Source organism: Cyprinus carpio, chromosome A21 (assembly GCF_018340385.1).
Source record: "Cyprinus carpio isolate SPL01 chromosome A21, ASM1834038v1, whole genome shotgun sequence".
In the NCBI taxonomy this organism is placed as follows: domain Eukaryota; kingdom Metazoa; phylum Chordata; class Actinopteri; order Cypriniformes; family Cyprinidae; genus Cyprinus; species Cyprinus carpio.
Window position 1 is genome coordinate 3282164 of NC_056592.1, and position 22279 is coordinate 3304442.

The window sequence follows — 22279 nt, forward strand, 5'->3', positions numbered from 1 at the left end:
TATGATTCCATTAAGTCATGTGATAGGAGCGCGCTCGTTTGTGTTAGTCACGTGATCCGGGTGAAGATGGCGGACTCGGAGATGTGTGTCAGGTAAAATGGAAGAAAGAGAAACTTACAAACGTTGTTTTCACAGAGCTACGCTGAAATTTGTAGTTGGATAATGTGCATATAGTTCATACCAGGTATTTAGCCATGATATGTGCGGGTGATATGACTTGGAAATGTCTGTGTATATGACATTCAACGGCCGCACGAGTCGGTCGCGTGCAGAACCGACCCGCGCGACTGCATTTCAAATGTTAATTTTACAGTTTATAACAGCTTTTAAACAACCGTCGACTTCTTAAACATTTTATGAAATTAACATATTACCCTGGATTAATTATGAAAATGTTCCTCTTGTTCTGAAGTAATAAGTGAGTTTTATCGTTCGGAAGTAATGAATGAGTTTTATTGTATGCATGTGTATGTGTACGATCTTATTGTACTTATATACAGGATATTTATTAATATATATATAAAATATAGAGTGTACACATCGAGTTTATAAAATGTATAAAAATAAGTAATTGTTTTTTTATGAAAATAAATTGTAAGCCGTTATGTCGTAAATATGTAAATTTGAAACTAATTATTTTAATGTTGAATGAAAAAAAATAAGTTATGCATGAACTATTTATGTATATATTTTATGGATGGACTTTTAAACACCATAATGACACACTGGGTTTATATTATCAGTTCTGGAAGAATATCTGTCATGTTGCAAAGCATAAGCAAGCAAGCAAACAAACAAAAGTTAATTAATAATAATGGCACGTTTAAAAACTTTTATTTAGGAGCAGCCGAGAGTTGTGGACTATTTTGCTGGGAAGATCTGCACTTCGAGAACCGGTTAGTATTCAAACCAGTCATTTCTGATGTTTTTTAATAACAGCACAAGGACCCAGATTTAACTGAACATCTGTGTATGTGCAAAAATGAGAGACTTCCATGAGGAAGCTGTTTTATTCTTAAACTGTACTCATCTGATGAGGTGTACTTTTACAGTGTATCTCAGTGAGTTCCTGTGGTTTTCTTGTGATTCGACACCACAATAACGCCGAGGTGAAACAACACTAAATAGTATAAAAAAAACATATAAGATGTAAAAATAAATAACCTCAACACAAGGAAGAGTTTGGCTTTATCGAGCCACGGAAATATTGATACATTACAAAATCTAAAAAAAAACAAAAAAAACAGACCTTTCAGAATCTGAAATCTGATTGGATTCTCTCGAATTGATGAAAATGAATCACGGTGTTATCTTTAACTACAACCAAAAAAAAACATTTTCATTGCAAAGAAAAATGTGTGTGTGTATATATATTAGGGCTGTGCAAAAAATCGAATGTGATTTTCATGTGCATCTCATCAGTAAAGACGCTCCTGTGATTAGTAGTTCTGTATATCTCCAGCACGTGCGTTCAGATCAGGGTTGCCAGGTTTTCACAACAAATCCTGCCCAGTTGCTTCTCAAAACTAGTCCAACTCTAGTCCAATCACATTTCCAGGAGGTTCCCCGATAAAAATTGCATCCCGGGGTTAAAATATACGTTTTTTTGGCAGGGTTGCCTTGGTAAAATTCGCATTTTAGGGGCTGAATATCAAATTATTGGTATGGGGGTCGCTTCAACCCACGGACATGAAAAACAACCGCAGACTTGGCAACACTGGTTCAGGTGGAGCGGCATTTACTACACAGAGCCGTAGTCCACCGACAAGCTACACAAAATCACTTTCAGAATCGACAAAGAATTGCCTGGGATTTTAAAATCGATTTTGTGTAGATTGTCAGTGAATTACGGCTCTGTGTAGTAAATGCCAACCAGTGTATAAACGCTGTTATATATAGGCCTGGGACGGTATTGAATTTTTCTTACCGCGGTTGAAAAGCAATAAATTCCCGCGGTATTGCATAAGGAACACGTTTATTTAACATTTATTATTTCACATTTAGAATAAGAACATTTAGAACAGAAATTATGTCTGAAAAAAAAGGTGCTGGCAAAAACGGAAGGCGCTATGGTTTACATCCCAGCCTTCATATATTTTTGCTAGAAAAAACTAGCATGTTCACTTTGTCAGGTTTAAGGGAGGCCTGAAAGACGTAATGACGTTACCTGCAGCACTGAACACACGTTCTGAGGGAATGCTTGTAGCGCAAAGTGGTCATATATTTTCGGGCTACTTTGGAAAGCAGAGGGAATCGGACACTATGGTCCCGCCACCAGACAAGAGGGTCTGCGTGGGAATCCAGGGCTTTCTCCTGCAAATACCTTCTGATCTCTGTGTCTACACGAATTCTCTTGGGGGTCGGAGTAGATGTTTTGTCTTTTTTTTTCCCCAAGTAAGTCAGCCAGATTCAGGTTTTTTTATTACTTATATAATATATAAATTATATTTAATATGATTTATATTTTATATTACATATTTGTACATGTTTAGCTATATTAATATTTATATAGATATTACGTGTGCGCTTTTTTTCTTCAGTGGTTAATGAAGGCTATTTAACGAAGGCATATAGAGTAATATAAATATGTAGACATATAGGCTAATTTAATATAAATATTTAAAAATCTATAATATATATAATATTATTTATATTATATATTTTAACATATTTATATTTATTTAGCCTATATCTCTGTGTGCGCTTTAGTCTCAGAGTGGTTCAAGGCTATAATTTAACAAATGCTATTTAATTTAACAAAGTGTCGTGCTCACAATATTGTGGTTTGTTTTTTTACTTATAAATAAGATAAATATTAAATAATATATTTATAAATAAGATAAAATATAAATAATATTTATAAATAAGATAAATATAAATAATATTTATAAGTAAAAAAAAAACAACATGACGGTATTGTGAGCAGCGACACTGTTAAATTAAATAGCATTCGTTAAATTATAGCCTTGAACCACACTGAGACCAAAGCGCACACGAGATATAGGCTAAGTAAATATAAATAAGTAAATATATAAAATATAAATAATATTTATATATATTATAGATTTTTAAAATATTTATATTAATTTAGCCTATATGTCTACATATTTATATATCATACATATAAATGCCATGTTTCGATGGAATAGTAGCTTAAAGGAACACTCCGACTTTTTGGGACTTTATCTTATTCACAGTATCCCCCAGAGTTAGATAAGTCCATACATACCTTTTTAATTTCTGTGCGTTCTGTGAGTGTTATTTGACGCACCCACCGTTAGCCTAGCTTAGCACAAAGACTGGATGTAAATGGATAATGGTAGCATAGTAATCCCAATAAGTGACAAAATAATGCAAACATTTTCCTATCCTCTTTACATGTTGTGATCAGTATAGTCACAGCGTGTACAAATAACACGGCTATATGAGACAGAGACCATTTTTAATCGTATAAATACTGGGGAACTATATTCTCACTAGGCGTAGGAGCACAGTTAAAGTTACTTGGGCGGAGTGGCTACTTGGGCGGAGTGATTAGCGCAGCACTCGAGACGCCCTGTTGATGGTTCCGTAAACATTTACATTTTTTAATCTAGATTAATCTCACTGTAATCTTGGAATTAATCTAGATTAAAATGGCTCATTTGACTTCTACCGAAGGCATTCAGATGTGAAGGCCAATGTTTTTTTTTTTTTGTGCGGTGTGATGACGGTTACAGGTTTTTAGACCCGCGGTAGGCGTCACGTGACCGCGGTATTGCGGTAATGCGGTAACCGTCCAGGCCTAGTTATATATATATATATATATATATATATATATATATATATATATAAGGCAGCATTTCTCATTTATATATATATAAACGCAACTTGCCAAGGCAGCATTTCTCATTTATTGTAAGCTGAAGTACTTAAAATAAATGAGAAATTTAAATGAATTTTTAATTCAAAATTAACAAGAACTATAATAGTTTATCAGTGATAGTAAAATAAAACTGAAATTAATGCATGTGAACATACCTCATGAAATGTGTCTTCTTGCCGTTGTTGAATATGTAGTGAGATGTGTAAGTGATGAAATGTTACGTGCAGCACATCGGCCGCAGACAAGCTGAAAGCAGATAAAGACACACCACAAGCTCTCAAAGATTTCGGACTCAGGATCAGCAAACTGCTGGTGAGTGTCTGGGCAGGTTGGCTGTATTCTAAAACCTAGTGAGCTGCCTACTTTGACCACAACTTAAAGTGCAGCAATTGATTTTGTTTATCAGAAATGCTTTCTAGGATGATGTCTCACTAGGTTTTTGAACACATTGCACGCTCTCGTTCTGATTTATACATACTGGCTAAGTAAGTCTAACTGGATTGAGACTTCAGGAGTGGACTGAATATTTATGTGTTTTTAATGTCAGGGTTTGGATGAACAGCAAAGCGTACAGATTCTTCAGTGTTACCTCCAGGAGGACTACAGGGCCACACGAAACACACTCAAGGTAAGCTCGGCCTGATGTGGCACACGCATGTACATCTGATGTGCTCGCGAACATGACGAGAGCCAAGTTGTGTGAATAAATAAATAATCCTCCTTTTGTTCCCATCAGGCTGTGCTGCAGGATGAGAGACAGAGTCAAGCTCTGCTGCTGAAGGTTTGAAACTATATATTGCTTCAACAATTAAAAAAGACTGAAAAGTATTGAAATGTGACGCTGATGTTGAAATTGTGTTGTACAGATAGCAGATTACTACTATGAAGAGAGACTGTGCGTTCTACGCTGCGTTCTTCACCTCCTCACGTACTTCCAGGATGAGAGACATCCATACAGTGTAAATAAGAGATCAGTTATTCTATTAGAAACTCAGGTGATGAAATGAATTTAATTCATACGTTCTTTCCTTCTTTCTATAGGCGGAGTACTCCAACTGTGTTAGTAAACTGGAGAAAGATCTGGTGTCCACCTACAGGCAGCAGTTTGAGTCGCTGTCCAAATCAGAAGCTCCAACATGGGAGACACACGGAAACCTGATGGTGAGAAGATAATCTGATTATGTTTGGAGCAGCATCACCTGTAGAATTTGACTCAGGGTCTGTTCATCTCTGTGTAGACGGAGAGGCAGGTGTCCCACTGGTTTGTGCAGTGTTTGAAGGAGCAGGCCCTGCTGCTGGAGATCTTGTTCCTGTACTATGCGTACTTTGAGATGCCACCCAATGAACTTTCCACCTTCACACGGCTGTTTAAAGAGCAGGGCTTTGGACAGCGGCAGACCAATCGGCACCTCGTGGACAAGAGCATGGATGTGCTGGTTGAACGCATTGGGTCAGAACATGCAGTCACCTGATCCCTTTCCTCTCATACACTCACAAACAGTGTTTTATAACGTATGAATTGTCATCCTCTCAACAGCTATTTCAGTTCTTTAATTCTTGTGGAGGGGATGGATATCGACTTTCTGCATAAATGTGCTCTGGAAGACCGAACTGAACAGCATCAGTTTTATGACCAACAGGATATTTGCAAGGTACTGAACACACACTACCATTCACTCTCTTATACTTGCCAAAGTTGCATTTATCTGATCAGAAATACAGTAATATTGTGAAGTATTATAGCAGTTTTAAAAAACTGTTTTCTATCCAAATATAATTTAAAATGTAATTTATTCCTGTGATCAAAGCTGATTTTTCAGCATCTTTACTCCAGTCTTCAGTGTCACATGATCCTTCACCATGCTTCATATTTTTGTGGAAACTGCGTTTTTTTTTTTGGATTCTTTGATGAATAGAAAGTTCAAAATAACAGATTTTATTTAAAACATAAATCTTTTGTAATATTATGTCTTTACTCTCAATTTTGATCAGTTTAATGCATCCTTGCTAAATAGAAGTATTCAAAAAACTTACTGACCCCAAACTTTAGAATGACATTGTATATTAAGAAATTAACTTTTTAAAAGGATAATCCTGGCTCTAAAATCCGAATGGATGAGCAATTTTGTTTTTTAGGATTTGCCTATTTGTTTATCAACTGTTGTGTGTGCAGGAGGTGGATCAGATGCTGTTGACATTTGGTGACATTTCTCACCACGGGCCAGTTCTGTTGGCCTGGGTTCTGCTGCGACACACACTGCGTCCGGAGGAAGTGAGCTCTGTGATCAGACGTCTGGGACACACGACGCTGCAGCTCGGAGTCTTTCAGTATCTCACCAACATGCTGCAGGCACTCGGCAGCACTGGAAATAACGTAAGAACAGCGTTCCATCAACTTGCTTTGCTTAAAAAAAATATTTCTCCAATGGTGACATGGATCTTTACGCATACTGTCGCATTTCTCTGTCTTGTTTTAGTGTACAGCGAGCACTGCACGGATGTGTATTTATGGTCTAATGTCTTTTGTCATCACCTCTTTTGAAGAAGACACACTTGGCAGCCAAAAAAAAACAAAACAAACAAACATACAAAAAAAAAATACATATCTAGCTATATTCATTAATTAACTCACTCATCCAACATAAATAATCATAATACTGTCTGTAGCATCAGCATCAAATCAATGCAGCTTGTGAAGTTCTTGCTGCTCCGAGTCTGGCTGAGCTTTTCTGGGAGTCGGTGAGCAAAACAATTGATGCACATTAAATAAAACACTACTATTTGTAGATTATCGGTGTATTCTCTAAAACGCCGGTGTGATTTGTCCTTTGATCTCTGGTTGTGCTCTACAGAAGCCGAACATGGGTCTCGGTGTGATACTGGACAGTGCAGTGGGTGTGTTTCCATACAAGACTGGACCTTTACTACAGCTGCTCACCGCACTGCTGTCTGACAAATCTACAGCTAAGAAGGTAAAACAAAGTTTAAAAATACCCTTATAACATTTCTTTGCATCATATATGTGTACATGTGCACTTATACGCAATGTTTTAGAATTCATGCACATCTCATGGTCTGTCTTTCAGGTGTATACCTTCTTAGATAAGATGTCATTCTACACTGAGGCCTATAAGCACAAACCCAACGACGTGATCTCCAGAGAGGATGGCACTCTGTGGAGGAGACAGACTCCTAAACTCCTCTACCCTCTGGGTCAGTGCTGAGAACTGGAAGTCGTATGCAGTGTTCCTGTGTTTTTGACGTCTTTTTGCCTGATTTCATCTTTGTATTTAACCATATGTCTTTGTGACATTTTCTCTCGTGTCAACCGGTTCTTTTTTTTTTTTTTTTCAGGTGTAGGCCAGACCAACCTGCGAATGCCTCAGGGATGTTTCGGACTGGTGTGTGAAGGAAAGCAGCTGTCTGTGGGTGAACAGGGTTTCCTGGTGCGCTGGGAGTACTCCTACAGCTCATGGACTCTCTTCACCTGTGAGATTGAGATGCTGCTGCACGTCGTCTCTACTGCAGGTACGCACACCCAAGTCTTACATGTATTTAGGGCCCTATGAAATCTGTTTCCCCAGTTCCATTTTTCCTGTCTACATTTTTCTGCATTCTTTCAATGAACTTATACAAATGTATAATGAAATTTTTAGGGCCCTGTGAAATCTTTTTTTTTTCCCCCAAATTCCATTTTTTTGTATTAATTTAATTATTAAATGAAATTTTAGCAATCAGAAAGCATAATTATTTGAAATCATGAAATTTGTATAATTATGGTTTTAGGTTTGAATACCCCCCCCCCCCCCCCCAATGTCCATCTGTAATTAATTTAATTCATAAAATTTTAAAAAATTGAAAATTTTATAAAAGTAATACAATAATGGGGCCTTAAGAATTGATTTATTTTTTCAGAAATTCTGTGTTGTCTGCTATAATTATTCAAAAAATTATATAATGTAAAGCATAAAAAGTTAAGACTAATCAATAAAAATGTAATAATATTAAAATTTAAATATTAATTTTATTTGTTTAGCAAACAAAGTGCTACACAACAGAGGGTTATTGTCAATAGTCCATATCAAGATTTGATTAAGTATACAGCCCTATTTTATTTATTTATTCAGAATTTCCCAAATTCCCTGACATTACATACACTGTAAATTTTTATGACTGCATCCATTGCTGAAATCATAGAGCCCTAAGTATTTAAAAAAAATGTTTACATTTTGTTAAAATATTGCCAAATTTTCACTTGATATTGACATCGGTCTTGGGCGAATAGATGTGTTGGCACACTGTGAGCGAGTGAAGCCCATCTTGGATCTGGTTCATAAGATCATCAGCACCGATTGGACGGTTTCTGACTGTCTGCTGCCACTCACGTCACGGATCTACATGCTGCTACAGAGGTGAGACACACACAAACATGAAGACCAAACAGTAAACAATGCATTATTAATGAAATTGACAGTGTGTGATTCGTGTTATAGGTTGACCTCCGTTATTAACCCTCCGGTAAATGTGATTACTTCCTGTGTCAACTGCCTTATTGCTCTAGCTGCTCGGCAGCCTGGGAAGGTCAGTGTTCACAGTTGTATTAAGTCAGGATTATATAAAGTGATGATCTAGGACTAAACAACCTTTCCTCCTGATACAGGTTTGGTCCAGTCTGCATCACACTGGCTTCCTTCCATTTGCCGCCACCCCTCTGACTAACATGGCACAGACCATCAGGTGACACACACACACATGCAGAGCCACTGGACATGAATGGCATCATATTCTTTTGTTAAAGTCAGAGAAACCTTAAGAATAACATGTTTGGTGTTTGTGTGTGTTTCAGTGCAGAGGGCATGAAGGCGGGTAACTATGGCAACCTGCTGGTGTTGATCGAACAGCCCAGAGGAGAGTACAGTGTGACCATTGCCTTTTTAAGACTAGTGACTACACTCGTCAAGGTAATGCATTTATCAGTCATTATGACCAAGTGTTAGCTAACCATGCATCACTACAATACACAGTCAACTTTGTAAGGCTGTTCTAGGGCTGTGCAATTAATCGAAAAAACGGTTCATTTCGATTTTGGCCTCCAACAATTATGAAAGACATCTTTTAGCTCAAGTTGCGCGCCTTAACGGTCAAATAGACACAAAAATGTGTCACAAATGCGGCACTTAGTGATTATTTATGTATACCTTTGTCGGTCATGTAATAAATGAACATAAATAGTTGAGAATGAAAATACATGTGTAACAGTAAAATGGAAGCGTGCAGCTCTTAAAGCGACAGTGGGCTATATTCCTGCTGCTGACTGTGTGCTTATTAATCAAACAACAAAAGACAAATTCATAATTACACACTACTCTTGAGTGAAGGACTTTTGTAGCTTTAAGAATGAAAAAAGTTTAATTCTTACAGTGAAGACTGCTGTTTTATTTTACATTTGATTATTCTTTTCTGTAGTAGGCTGTAAACTGCTTGAGACTTGCATAAAAAAAAATTAAAGCACAGTTTGTTTCATTTGTAACTTTTTATTCTATTGTATTTGTCCTTTGCTTTTTTTTATTGCTGACAGTTTAATTATTTTCAATAAATTTGAGGACTTTGTTTGTTTGTTTGTTTGAAATTCCGCTGGTCTTTGCAATGTAGATGTCATAGCAAACTTATTTACAGAAAATACATATTCAATATGTATCACTTTTTTTAAATAAATTACTCATATAAAGTTTTGGTCATATGGCCCCCTCATAATCGTGTTAAATAATCATGATTACAATATTGACCAAAATAATCATGATTATGAGTTTTGCTATAATCGAGCAGCTCAGGCTGTTCATTTAATTAAATAAATATATGACTGCATGTTTCAGTGTGAAGTGTGGCACTGTGTTCTTTTTAATTATTATTATTATGTTTGTTATTTAATAATGTTATTACATAAATAATTTAAAGGGGACATCGGATGCACATTTTTCACAATTTGTGTATCTGCATGTTTTCAGGGTCAGTTGGGCAGTACTCAGAGCAGAGGACTCATCCCATGTGTGCTGCTGGTTCTGAAAGAAATGCTGCCTACGTATCATAAATGGCGCTACAACACCTATGGAGTGCGTGAGAGGATCGGTGAGCGACTCGCACAACATTAGTCTGAATCTTAATTGCTCTCAAAATTACCGGTATTTGCTTAACACTTTCTCTGCTCACTGTTCTCTGTCAGGTTGTTTGATTCTAGAGCTGGTTCATGCTATTCTTAATCTGAGTCAGGACGGGGAGTCAGAGGGCAGGTAAGAGGATGAGGATGATACGTGATTATCATTGATTTATTTGCTGGTGTTTTATGTCCTCACGTTCTTGATATGTGACCTCTGCAGCGCCCCCAGTCTGCAGTCATTGTGTATCTACAGTCTGGCCAACACAGAGGCAGGACAGGCGGTGGTCAACATCATGGGTGTAGGAGTGGACACTATCAACATGGTGCTCGCAGCACAGCCTAGCAGGTACACACTGACTGACTTTAATATAGATTCAGTCTCCTCATCCTCTTTACGTGAATCAGTGGGTTTAAGTTTGTGTCTCTGTCTGCAGTGGTGGTTCTGAGGGACCTGGTCAGGTTTTGATCCAGACAGTAAAGTTGGCGTTCTCAGTCACCAACAACGTGATCCGACTCAAACCACAGTCTGATACAGCCTCACCTCTGGAGCAAGCACTAACACAGCACGGTTAGTACACACCCTTCCGTGCAGTAGATGTGAAATATCAGACTCTATCAGTTCTGTCAGGGATTGCCTGCAATGATAAATACTTAACCCCTCTCAATGATTTGTATGTTCCCAACAGATAATGTTCATGGAACTGTTATGTTTGGCTTGCAGGTGGTCACAGCAATAACCTGATCGCTGTGCTGGCGAAGTATATTTACCACAAGCACGACCCAGCGCTGCCGCGACTTGCCATACAGCTGCTGAAGAGACTCGCCACGGTAATGCTCTTGACACCCCGTTGGGGTTTGAGTTGAGTGTTGTGTGAACTAAGACTATTAAAAATGTTAACATTTTGGTTAATTGTAATAAATGTGAAATAAAATATTATGAAAACTAAATGTATAAACTAAATCAAAAATTCTGGTACTTATAATTAAAATTACAAGCATGTAACAAAATGAATAAAAAAAATAAAATGTAAATGAATAAAAGCAAATTTTTCAATATTATTAAATACTATAATTGTATATAAATAATACTTATATACCACTGGTTTGAGTTACGTTTTGCAGAGAGAAAACAATAATTGGTTTGACCCTTGATTTTAATCCTCACACTGTTCAATATCTGTTCATTATAATTGTTACTACATTAAAAAAAAATATGAAAGTAGTATTTACTAAAACTAAATAAAAAAAAATACTAAAACTGAAATAAAAAATAAAGTAAATTTAAGGTAAATAGAATTATTAAAAATAGATTACAAAACAACCAAGCATGAATAAAGTAAATTAAAAACTGAAAAAGTAAAAATAAAGCAAATTCAAAATATTAATGAATACTCTAATAATGTACACAAATAATACTAAAATAACACTGGTTTGAGTAAATGTATATTAGAGAGAATCCAATAACTGGTTTGACCATTGGTTTTTATACTCACACTGATCAATATTCATTACTAACATAACAAGAAATACTAATAATTGCTTGTAATCATTAATAAAAAAAAAAAAAAAAACAAAAATGAAATAAAAATAAAGCTAGATATAAATGTTCAATAAAAATTATAAAAATGACAAAAGCACAACAAAATCACTAATACTGAAACAGAATTTACTCTAAATTTAATATACAAAAAAGCTATGTCATAAAATTAATAAATACTCTTATAATGTATATAAATAACCCTAAAATAACACTTGTTTGAGTAGAATTATAGCAGAGGAACCAATAATTGATTTGACCAGTTTATTTTATTTGTATTTTTTTTTTAATTGTCATTCAGTGTTCAAAATAAACAGTATCAGTCATTAAAGGCAATTTCAAATAATGTCTTATTTATATAGTAGTTGTGAGACAGGCTAGAAGTCCCACCATGATGTCATAAGAAAAGTGTTTGTGTTTTGCAAGTACAGGTGGCTCCTATGTCTGTTTACGCTTGCCTGGGCAGTGACGCCGCTGCGATCAGAGATGCGTTTCTGACACGCCTGCAGAGCAGAACTGAAGACATGCGTATTAAAGTCACCATACTCGAGTTCCTCACCGTGGCTGTGGAAACACAACCTGGACTCATTGAGCTCTTCCTCAACCTGGAGACCAAAGACGGCAGTGACGGTGCAAAGGTCAGAGGTCACACAAGTGTGTGTGACATGGTGAATGATTCAGAGCAGTGAGTGACTGTGGTTTTGTCTCTCTCTCTGTGTGTAGGAGTTTTCTCTGGGAGAGTGGAGCTGTTTGTCAGTGGTGTTGGAGTTGTTGGATTCTAAGCAGCAGGGGAAGTACTGGTGTCCTCCACTCCTGCACAGGGCAGCACTGGCCTTCCTCCACGCGCTCTGGCAGGACAGACGGGACAGCGCTCTCTCTGTGCTCAGGACCAAGTGAGTCTCGCACATGATGCAGTTGGGCAGTGCTTCTCAACCTTTTTTGCTCAAAGCTCCCCATTGTCCAACGCAGTATTCAGTAGTCTTCCTGATATAAAGTTGCTTGTGAAGTTGCTTGTTTTTATATACAAGCTAATGTTAATATATTAAATTAACCAGCCATCTCCTCTATTGCAATACTCAACTGTTTTTTTTTTTATATATATATATATATATTTTTTATATATATATATAATATATATATATATATATATATATATATATATATATATATATATATATATATATATATATATATATATACAAAATAAAAAAAAAAATTTTAAAATATTAAATTTAAGATTTTTTTTTTTTAGTTTTAGGGTTTTATTAATCAAGGTTAGTCAATATAATTTGGTTTGATTGGTTGTAATTTAGCATTAAACTAACGATGTGATGTTTTATCGTTACAGAGAAAAATTCTGGGAGAACCTCACAACTCCTTTATTTGGAAACTTACCTCCCCCATCTGAGACAACTGAGGTGTGTGTGTGTGTGTGTGTGTGTGCGCATAAATAGCTAGTAATAGCTTGTAGATAAAATTGTTCCCATAATTGAGAAATCTGCCTCCTTTTGAGGACATTGCTGGATGATTTCAAATGGAAATAAGTATTCATAAATATATATCTTAAAAATGCAAAACATTTTTGACAATGCTTAACAAGATTCCATTTGTAAACATTAGTTAAAATTAACTAACAAAGAGCAATACTTCTATAGCATTTATTAATCTTAGTTAATTCAACATTTCTTATTTTTTTAATGTAGTTTTATTAAAATTACAAAAACGCATGACAAAATTACTAAAACAAAATTACTAAATTGCCAAAAATTTAACAAAAAAATTAAAAAAGGGAAATATAGAAATAAAACCTGATTCAAAATATTAATAAAAAAATATAATACTATCTTGATGCTAAAATAACACTGGACCTGAGTAAACGTGAACTAATAATACAATATGACAGTTGTATTTTTATTAACTAATATTCATAAATACTGTAATATATGTATTGATCATTATTAGTTATGCATTTACTAGTTCATTAATGGTAACTAATAAATGTAACATTTTAGAAAGTTTTGGATTTGTCAATAGTAATAACATTTGGTATGCTGTGTCCTCACATAGATGAGAAACATGTATGTGTGAGTTCTGGATAATGACAGTGTTTTATTTTATAAAGTCTTATTGTGTTTCTTTGTGTTTGTTTTTGAATAGCCGTGTGTTCTGGAGTCTTGTGCCTTTGTGATGAAGATAATCGCTCTTGAGATCTACTATGTTGTCAGGTATGATCTACACAAGCATGTAAAGGGCCATACATACAGGATATGCTGTTCCATTCAAAAACAGCCATTCAATGTATCGGTGAAGCTGTAAATACTCCAATCAGCTGCTTTAAAATTAAGTAATTAGTAAAAGAAGTGTTTTATCTTGTTTCTGTTTCACATAAGTTGTCTGTCTGTCTGTCTGTCTCTCTCAGTGGTGTGTTAGATCCGTGTCTGAAAGCGGCTCTGGAGAGTTTCAGCAGTAAGCGCCGCTATGAGTTCTGGTCGGATTACGTTCGTGATCTGGTGTGTGTGGCGTGTGACGGTGAAGAGGAGGGTCTGCGCTCTCTGTCCGAGTCTCAGATGCTCATCTCAGCCTGGAGGACGCTCTTAATACTCTCCACCAGTCATGTGAGCAGCTACACTCAACTTAACACATCTCACGGTTATCCTGCTGGTGTTTATCATAACCTGTCTCGTGTGTTTGTAGTCGGAGGTGATGCATCTGAAGGATGACAGTGTCAGGCAGAAGCTTTTCATGGATGTGTTGGAAGGGACCAAAGCAGCGGTAAGTTCCCTTATACAAACAAGCTCCCACGATTATATATCTAAATATGGACTTTAATGTTCTTAAATTAAGCTTTAATAATTACAATTATCTTAAATCCTGACCTTACTGCTCAAGGAAAATGTATGATCTTTTTTAGTATTGCTATGTCACAAACACACTTATGATGCATTGGTACAAAAACCTCAAACTTCAATCTCTCTCTCTCTCTCTCTCTCTCTCTCTCTCTCTCTCTCTCTCTCTCTCTCTCTCTCTCTCTCTCTCTCTCTCTCAGCTGCTGATGTCTCAGTCTGTCTTCTGTCTGCGTCTGGGGTCCATGATGGTCACGCTGCTCCTCATCCTCCTCAAACAGTGGAAAAGGTGTGTGTGTCTGTTAATGCCTTGCGTAGCTCAAATGATTGCCTCACAGCTTCACATTTGAAATGAATAGCAACGTCTCTGCCAAGTTACTGAATACTGAATAGGTGTTGATGTGTAAATCAGGGTTGTTATAGTAACTAGAACTAAAAGTGAAACCATAAAAAACATTTCTGTTACTTAAATGTTAACTAATATAAAATATTTAAAACATTTAAACTTATTTCAACTAGTTTCCAAAGCAACATTTTATTTTAATTTTAATTTAACTTGATGTAATAAAATAAATAAAAGTAAAACTGAAATAAAAATGAATTGGAACTATATAGACATATAAGAAAAATGGCATAAACAACAAAATTACTGAAACTTTAAATAAAATAAAAAAAGAAAATACAAAAGATGCATAATTTAAAAAATGTCCACATTTACACCCACATTAAGTATCATACTATAACAGTTTTTTATAAATATTTTGAATTGCTTATTTTTATATTTATCCTTTTGATTTTAGTTAGTTTTAGTTGTGATTTGTTGTGTCCTTGCCGTTTTTATTCATTTTTTTTTTTTTGATAATTTTTTTACAAATATATTTTGAAACATTAAAGAATGTTTACTGAAGATAAGCTATGAAAATTGATCACCTAAAAAAGTCATGATGAGCTGTGGAGGTTGTTTCGAATGTTAGCAGTGTCTATGTAATATTTAAAACTCTATTATTTCAAAAGAGCATGTTAACTAATATTGCTGATGTGGTTTGTGTCAGTGTGTTGGTGTCCGCTCCAGCTCTGCTGCCGCCGCTGTCTCTGATGTTGGAAAGCGTTCTGCATGCTGAACAACAGCTCACGGACCGAACCAAAGCCAAACTCCTGTCAGCTCTCATCTTAGCCCTGCAGAATCAAGGACTCAACGGTCAGTCTGCATGTTTGTCTGGGAAAACACATTACACCAGCTGTGTGCATGTTGTTTTTGTTTTAACAGTTGTCTAACAATTTCTGGTTCAGGAGGAGAGATTACACAGCTTCCCCAGCTGCTGTTGTGCGTGTGTGAGATGGTTCAGGACGAAGCCCTGGCGTTGATTGACAGCACACGTCACACGATACAGAGAGGTGACGTTCAGGAGGATAGCATGGAGACAGACAGCCCGCATTTCCAGAAAGACCAGCAAGACTCAGTGAGTGTGTGTTTGTATGTATAGTGTACACAGAATGTAAATATGCTATCCCACAATGCACTGCACTTGACCTGATATTAACAGTTTAAACTATCAAAAAGCAAGAAGTTAGATTAAAAATACAAAACATTTTTTGAATGACTGTATGCCTCAGTTGACATAAAAAAAGTTGTTATTTTTATTCCAAACAAAAAACAAAATTGTGAGATGTGACCTCAAAGTCAGAATTCCATGAAGTAAACTCAGAATTCCAAAATGTAAACTTGGAATTCCAAGATGTGAACTGTGTGTGTGTATGTATATATATATATATTATAGTGAGATGTGAATTTGTAATTGCAAGATATAAACTAAGAATTGTGAAGAAAAAAGGTTAGAATCTGATTTTATTTGAAAAAAAAAATTCTGTGGTGGAAACGAGCTTCCATGACATGTTATTGTGTTAAGTACGCAATGCATACTATTCACACACTATTAATAGGCAGTATATTGTGCAGTATATACAGTATGTAGTTAAGTGGTATCTTTCTATCTCTCTCTGTCTCAGGTGTGTGTGTTAGCTCTTCATCTCTCTAAAGAGCTGTGTCGGGCTGATGAGGATGGTGAGCAGTGGCTGCAGGTGGTCAGGAAGCTGCCAGTTCTGCCGTCGGTTCTCAGCGCTCTGGAGCTCAGCCTGCGTTCCAAACAGAACCTTTACTTCACAGAGGCAGCGCTTCATCTGCTGCTCACCCTCGCCAGAACACCGCAGGTAGAATCCACATACTGATGTTTCCCTTTGGTATTAGTAGTGTCTGATTCACCGGATCTTGCTTTTGAATCAGTTCTTTTTAATAACAAGGGGTCTCTAGATTACTTAAAATAATTTAAAATAAGACAAAATTTTGATTAAAATGAACTAAAACACTTATTTTACAGTTACATTTATGCATTTAGCAGACGCTTTTATCTAAAGCAACTTAAAAAAGAAGAACAAAAGCAATTTGTCAAAGAGCAATAATATTCATAATATACAGTACCAGGTTTATTAGACAGTTTGCCTCATCTACATTTGTCTATCTTTGAAGAACCAGGATGTAGAAATCTTTGATGTAGAATGTAGCCTAATTCTTGTGATTTCTAGACATGAAAAATTCATGTAAATTGATCAAAACTGCATGGATATTTTGTTGTATTTTATTAATATACTTTCCAGTATATTCACAAAAGGCCTAGTTCACCTAAAAATGCAAATTGTCGTGATTTACTCATCATCATGTCTTTGAAGACTTTAGTTAAAACACAAATTAAAATATTTTTATGAAACGTGGGTGGTTTCTGTCCCTCCACTTAAAGTCCAGGTAACCAAAACTTAGAAGATCATAAACAAATCCATATAAATCGAGTCAAAAAGGATATGAACCACTGTTTTTAATACAAAGTGTATGTGAAACTTTAAGGGAGATATGGGTGACATGTTCAAATCATAAACATTTCACTCCAAAAATGAACTAGGACTTTAAAGAACATCAGAAATTAAATCAGTTAAACTACTGAATATATGAATGAACTGATTGGCTAAAATGAATCCATGTGCATTAAGTGTGGTTCCTCCTGGTCTGTAGGGGGCAGCAGCGGTGGCAGGTGCCGGAGTGATTCAGAGCATCTGTCTTCCTCTCCTCAGTGTGTATGAGGGGCCTTCTAATGGAGCCACGCAGGTACTGCCTCACAGCTACAATATCCCGATTGGTCTCCTTGTTTTGAGGAGGTTTAGAGCCTCAGTGACCGCAGCTGTTCTCTCTCTCAGGCGTTTGTGCGTAAGTCTCAGGACGCCCCCAGCTGGCCGGGTGTGTACAGATTGAGTCTGTCTCTGATGGAAAGTCTGCTGAAAACTGTCCGTTACAACTTCATTAATGAAGCGCTCGACTTTGTTGGTGTCCACCAGGAGCGCATCCTCCAGGTGTGTTTGATCGCTGCTCTTGTATTGTCTACTTAGAACTTATATATATTCTTATTATTGTAAGATAGTAATGATGTCTGGACACAGTGAGTTTTAATTTTCTTACTGTAAGATAGTAATGATGTCTGGACACAGTGAGTTTTAATTTTCTTACCAATTATGGTCAGCATAATTTAAAAGCAATACAACAAATACATGCGATTTAAATAAGCACAATTAAAAATATTTATATTGTGAAATAATTATCACGAGTGTCACTTTCTCTTGATTTAGATTTTCCCCCCAGGTTTTGACTGTAATTTCTCCAGCCAATTATTTATTTTAGTTTAATTTTTGGGAGTTTTGTAGTTTTTATCCTAAGTAGTAATTCTCATTATTATGATAGTAATGATCCTGTATGGTGGTCATAGTTATTTATATTATGATCAGCATAACTAAAAGCAATACAAGCACTAGATTTTCAAATAAACATTTTTAATTGTAGTTAATTATCATGAAAATGTCACAGTGTAAAAAAAGTGATACTGGTCCTACAAATAGGCTTCATTTTATATTTATATTATAATTTTATAATTCAACACAACACGACCCGTTTTGACGTGAGACTTGCCACATCTCATTGAGAATGTTGTGTGTTGTAGTGTCTGAACGCGGTGAGGACGGTTCAGTCTCTGGCGTGTCTGGATGAGGCCGATCACACGGTGGGCTTCCTGCTCCAGCTCTCCAACTTCTGCAAGGAGTGGCAGTTCCACCTGCCGCAGCTGCTCAGAGACGTACAGGTGCAGTTCAGCACTTCTGCTTTTTTCCTCTGAAATAATTGAAAAGTGAATGCATTCGAATATTGACTTAAAATCTCAGGGGAGACTTCAAGTAAATAGTTTTTGGCAGCTGAACTCCTCAGACATAAAGTAAGTTGATGTTTGTTGTTTTCAGGTGAATCTGTGCTATCTGTGTCAGACGTGTACATACCTCCTGCACAGCAAGAAAATCACCAACAACTACATGCATGAAACATACGATAGACATTATTTAGTTAGTGATTTATGTAATTGATAGCAGTTGATTTAATATGAGAGTCTGTTCGCTCAGGCCAAGAATGGGGAGGGGCTTCCACCGGGGCCACACCCCCAGCGTGTCATACAGCCCGCCTCCAAAGAGCGGGTGGAGGGGGAGAGAGAGGAGGCGGAGTCTAAAGCGCTGCAGGCGGTTCAGTGCAGCCTGTTAAAGATCCTCAGCAAAACTCTGGCCACGTTACAGCACTTCACACCCGACTGCTGTCAGATACTGCTGGACCAGGTACACACTCACACGTCACATCACTGGAAACACTCCGCTTTCATGGTTGGAGCTTTAAATGACATCTTTCTGCGTGTGTGTGTTTAGTCTATGGACCTTGCGGAGTACAGGACGCTGTTTGTGTTGAGTTTCACCACTCCTGCCTTTGACTCTGATGTGGCTCCGTCGTTTGGGACTCTTATGGCCACCATTAATGTGGCGCTGAGCATGCTGGGAGAGGTAGTGCTGCGCTTTCAGCTTTTCATCTCATGTAAATCATGTTGTGTTTGTTTCTATGCTGATTGTGTTGTTGTATTTGTAGATTGAGAAGAGGAAGGAGCCGGTGGCGGTCTCTGAGGACACTCAAGCACTGAAGTGAGCAGAAACACTTCTGTGATGTTTAGAGTCCGGTGTGGGTTTGAGCTTGATGTCATTTCATGCTCTTTCTCTGTGGTTTCAGGTCTTTGCTGATGTTCTCGATGGAGAACTGCTTCTATGTGTTGATCTCGCAGGCTGTTCGCTGTCTGAAGGATCCTTCAGTTTTGCCCAGAGACAAACAGAGACTCAAACAGGAGCTCAGCTCAGAGCTGGTGAGTTTTTCAGCAGAATAGAAAAAAAAATTGAGGCTTAAGATACAGGTACATCTCAAAAAATTTGAAAATCATGGAAAAGTTCTTTTATTTTTTTGTAATTTAATTCAAAAAAGCAAACTTTCTTATATTCTAGATTCATTGCACACAAACTGAAATATTTTCAAGAGTTTTTTGTTTTAATTCTGATGGTTTGCGACTCTGTTAGGAAAATTTAAAAATTCAGTATCTCAAAAAATATTTTTGAGCTTTGATTTGATAGTTTGATTAATTTTGAGTATAAATACTGGGCACCTATCTGGGATAGTTTAGAACATGAAACACCACATTATGAGGAAAGACTACTTACTTGACAGTTGTCCAGAAGACAATCATCAACACCCTTCAAAATCACATAACATAATTTCATAAATAAAAGACCTTTCACATAACACAGTACCGAAACAAAATCATAGAAAGTTGACTGGAAGGAAAAAGTGTGGTAGAAAAAGGTGCACAAGCAACAGGGTTGACCACAGGCTTTGGAAGATTGTCAGGAAAAGCCGATTCAAGAACTTGGGAGAGCTTCACAAGGAGTGGACTGAAGCCAGAGTCAGCGCATCAAGAGTCACCACGCTCAGACGTCTTCAGGAAAAGAGCTGCAGCTGTCACATTCCTAGAACCAAGCCACTCCTGAACCAGAAAAACATCAGAAGCATCTCACCCGGGGTCAGGAGAAAAAGAACTGGACTGTTGCTCAGTGCTCCACAGTCCTCTTTTCAGATGAAAGTAAATTTTGCATTTCATTTGGAAATCAAGTTCTGGAGTCTGGAGGAAGACTGGAGAGGCACAGAATCCAAAGTCCAGTGTGAAGTTTCTGAAGTCAGTGATGATTCGGGGTGCTGTGACGTCTGCTGGTGTTGGTTCATTGTGTTTTATCAATTCCAAAGTCAATGAAACCAACAGGAGATTTTGGAGCACTTTATGCTTCCATCTGCTGACAAGCTTTATGGAGATGCTGATTTCATTTTGCAGCAGGACTTTAGCACCTGCCCACAGTGCCAAAACCACTTCCAGCCAACTCACCTGACCTGAAGCTCACAGAGAATCTATGGGGTATTGTGAAGAGGAAGATAAGTAACATCTGACAAACAATACAGAGGAGCTGAAAGCCATTATCAAAGAAACCTGGGCTTCAATAACGCCTCCGCAGTGCCACAGGCTGAACGCCTTCATGCCATGCCGCACTGAAGCAGTAATTCCTGCAAAAGGAGCCCCAACCAAGTATTGAATAATACTAATAATTAAACCTACGTTGGAGATCTTGAACATTGCTTTTTTTGTAAATCTTTTTTTGATTGATCTTTGAGAAAATATTCAATTTTTTTGAGATACTGAATTTTTCATTTTCCTAAGCTGTAAGTCATAACCATCAGAATTAAAAATAAAAACATTTTGAAATATTTCAGTTTGTGTGCAATGAATGTAGAATAGCTTGCTTTTTTTAATTAAATGACAAAAAATAAAGAACTTTTCCAACATAACCAATTATAATCAAATTATTAAACAGTAAAACATTATATAAAAAAAATCATAATCAAAATAACTTTATTTCCCATCATCAATAATGCAGTTAAATTTATATTCCCATAAAAATCAATATTTTGTTAAAACTTACACAAATAAAATCACATACCCCATTTTTCCTAAATATTTATTTTTTATTAACATGTATCCCATTCCACAAAAATATTCCCCAGTTATCCAAAAATTTATCATTTATTATATTCAATTTATTTTCATTGCTGTAAGACCATAGTCATCGTTTTATATTTCATATCATTTATTTTTATGAAAAAGTGGGGTTTTTGTCCATCTTGTTTTTTTCGACATCATTCAGATTACACCGTCGACGACACCATTCCTCCATCTTGTTTTTTTGTGTTTTCTTTCAGAGTACATTGTTGTCGACATTATTCCGTTTTTTCCGGCGAGGTTCCCCTTCCTCCCCAGCCAGCGGGCTGCTTCCCTCACTGCAACCCAAACCACCTACACCAGGATCCAAGGCCACGCCGGAGGGCCAGGAGCCCTTCATCCAGCTGGTCCAAGCCTTCGTCCGGCACGTTCAGCGCTAGACGCACACATCCCGCTCTGATCAGAGCTCAGTACTTAAACGCTGATTCAGATTCATCTGAGTCGCAGTCAAAGGGAAACTTCACCACAATGAATCAGTTTCAGTGATTCTGGCTTTGACTTCAGCAGCTGATGAAAACTGTCAAAATACATGTTTGTAGTTACATGTATATAACCAAAACATGTTACAGATGTTTGTCATGATTGGATGCTATAGCTGTTTTGTATGAAAACTTTTTATGTCCCAGTTGCCATATATTTGTCTTATAACCATAATAAACTGTAAGGGAGTAAACATGAAAGTGGTCTGACTTTAAAATAAAATAAAACACTAAAAAAAAATAAATAATTGTAAACAATAAAATATTTCAAACAAAATATAAACAAACATTATATATATCCAAAAAAAAATTATATATTATTTAAAATGTGCTGGAAAGTAGGTTTTGTTAATGAAAAGTGAATAAGATTTTTTTTTAAGTTTCTCCACTTATTTTGTATGAATAT

At 36.5% G+C, this 22279-nt stretch overlaps 1 protein-coding gene across 1 annotated transcript; it reads left to right on the forward strand.

Moving 5' to 3' along the window:
* Positions 1–66: 66 nt before the first annotated feature.
* LOC109058791 (nucleoporin NUP188-like) lies at positions 67–22074 on the forward strand. The gene is made up of 44 exons (XM_042711390.1): positions 67–92; positions 842–912; positions 2174–2315; positions 4093–4177; positions 4413–4493; positions 4602–4646; positions 4732–4824; positions 4907–5026; positions 5104–5315; positions 5403–5517; positions 6039–6239; positions 6343–6429; positions 6536–6604; positions 6718–6837; positions 6952–7078; positions 7220–7393; positions 8151–8277; positions 8359–8446; positions 8526–8602; positions 8712–8826; positions 9871–9991; positions 10086–10152; positions 10240–10365; positions 10454–10587; positions 10741–10847; positions 11988–12194; positions 12280–12449; positions 12905–12974; positions 13714–13781; positions 13976–14171; positions 14251–14328; positions 14603–14688; positions 15452–15597; positions 15690–15859; positions 16407–16607; positions 17461–17553; positions 17643–17795; positions 18437–18574; positions 18729–18799; positions 18872–19091; positions 19179–19310; positions 19393–19445; positions 19531–19660; positions 21595–22074. The coding sequence occupies exons 1-44, from the start codon at positions 67–69 to the stop codon at positions 21772–21774; spliced, it is 5292 nt and encodes a 1763-aa protein (XP_042567324.1). The 3' UTR covers positions 21775–22074.
* Positions 22075–22279: the final 205 nt, after the last annotated feature.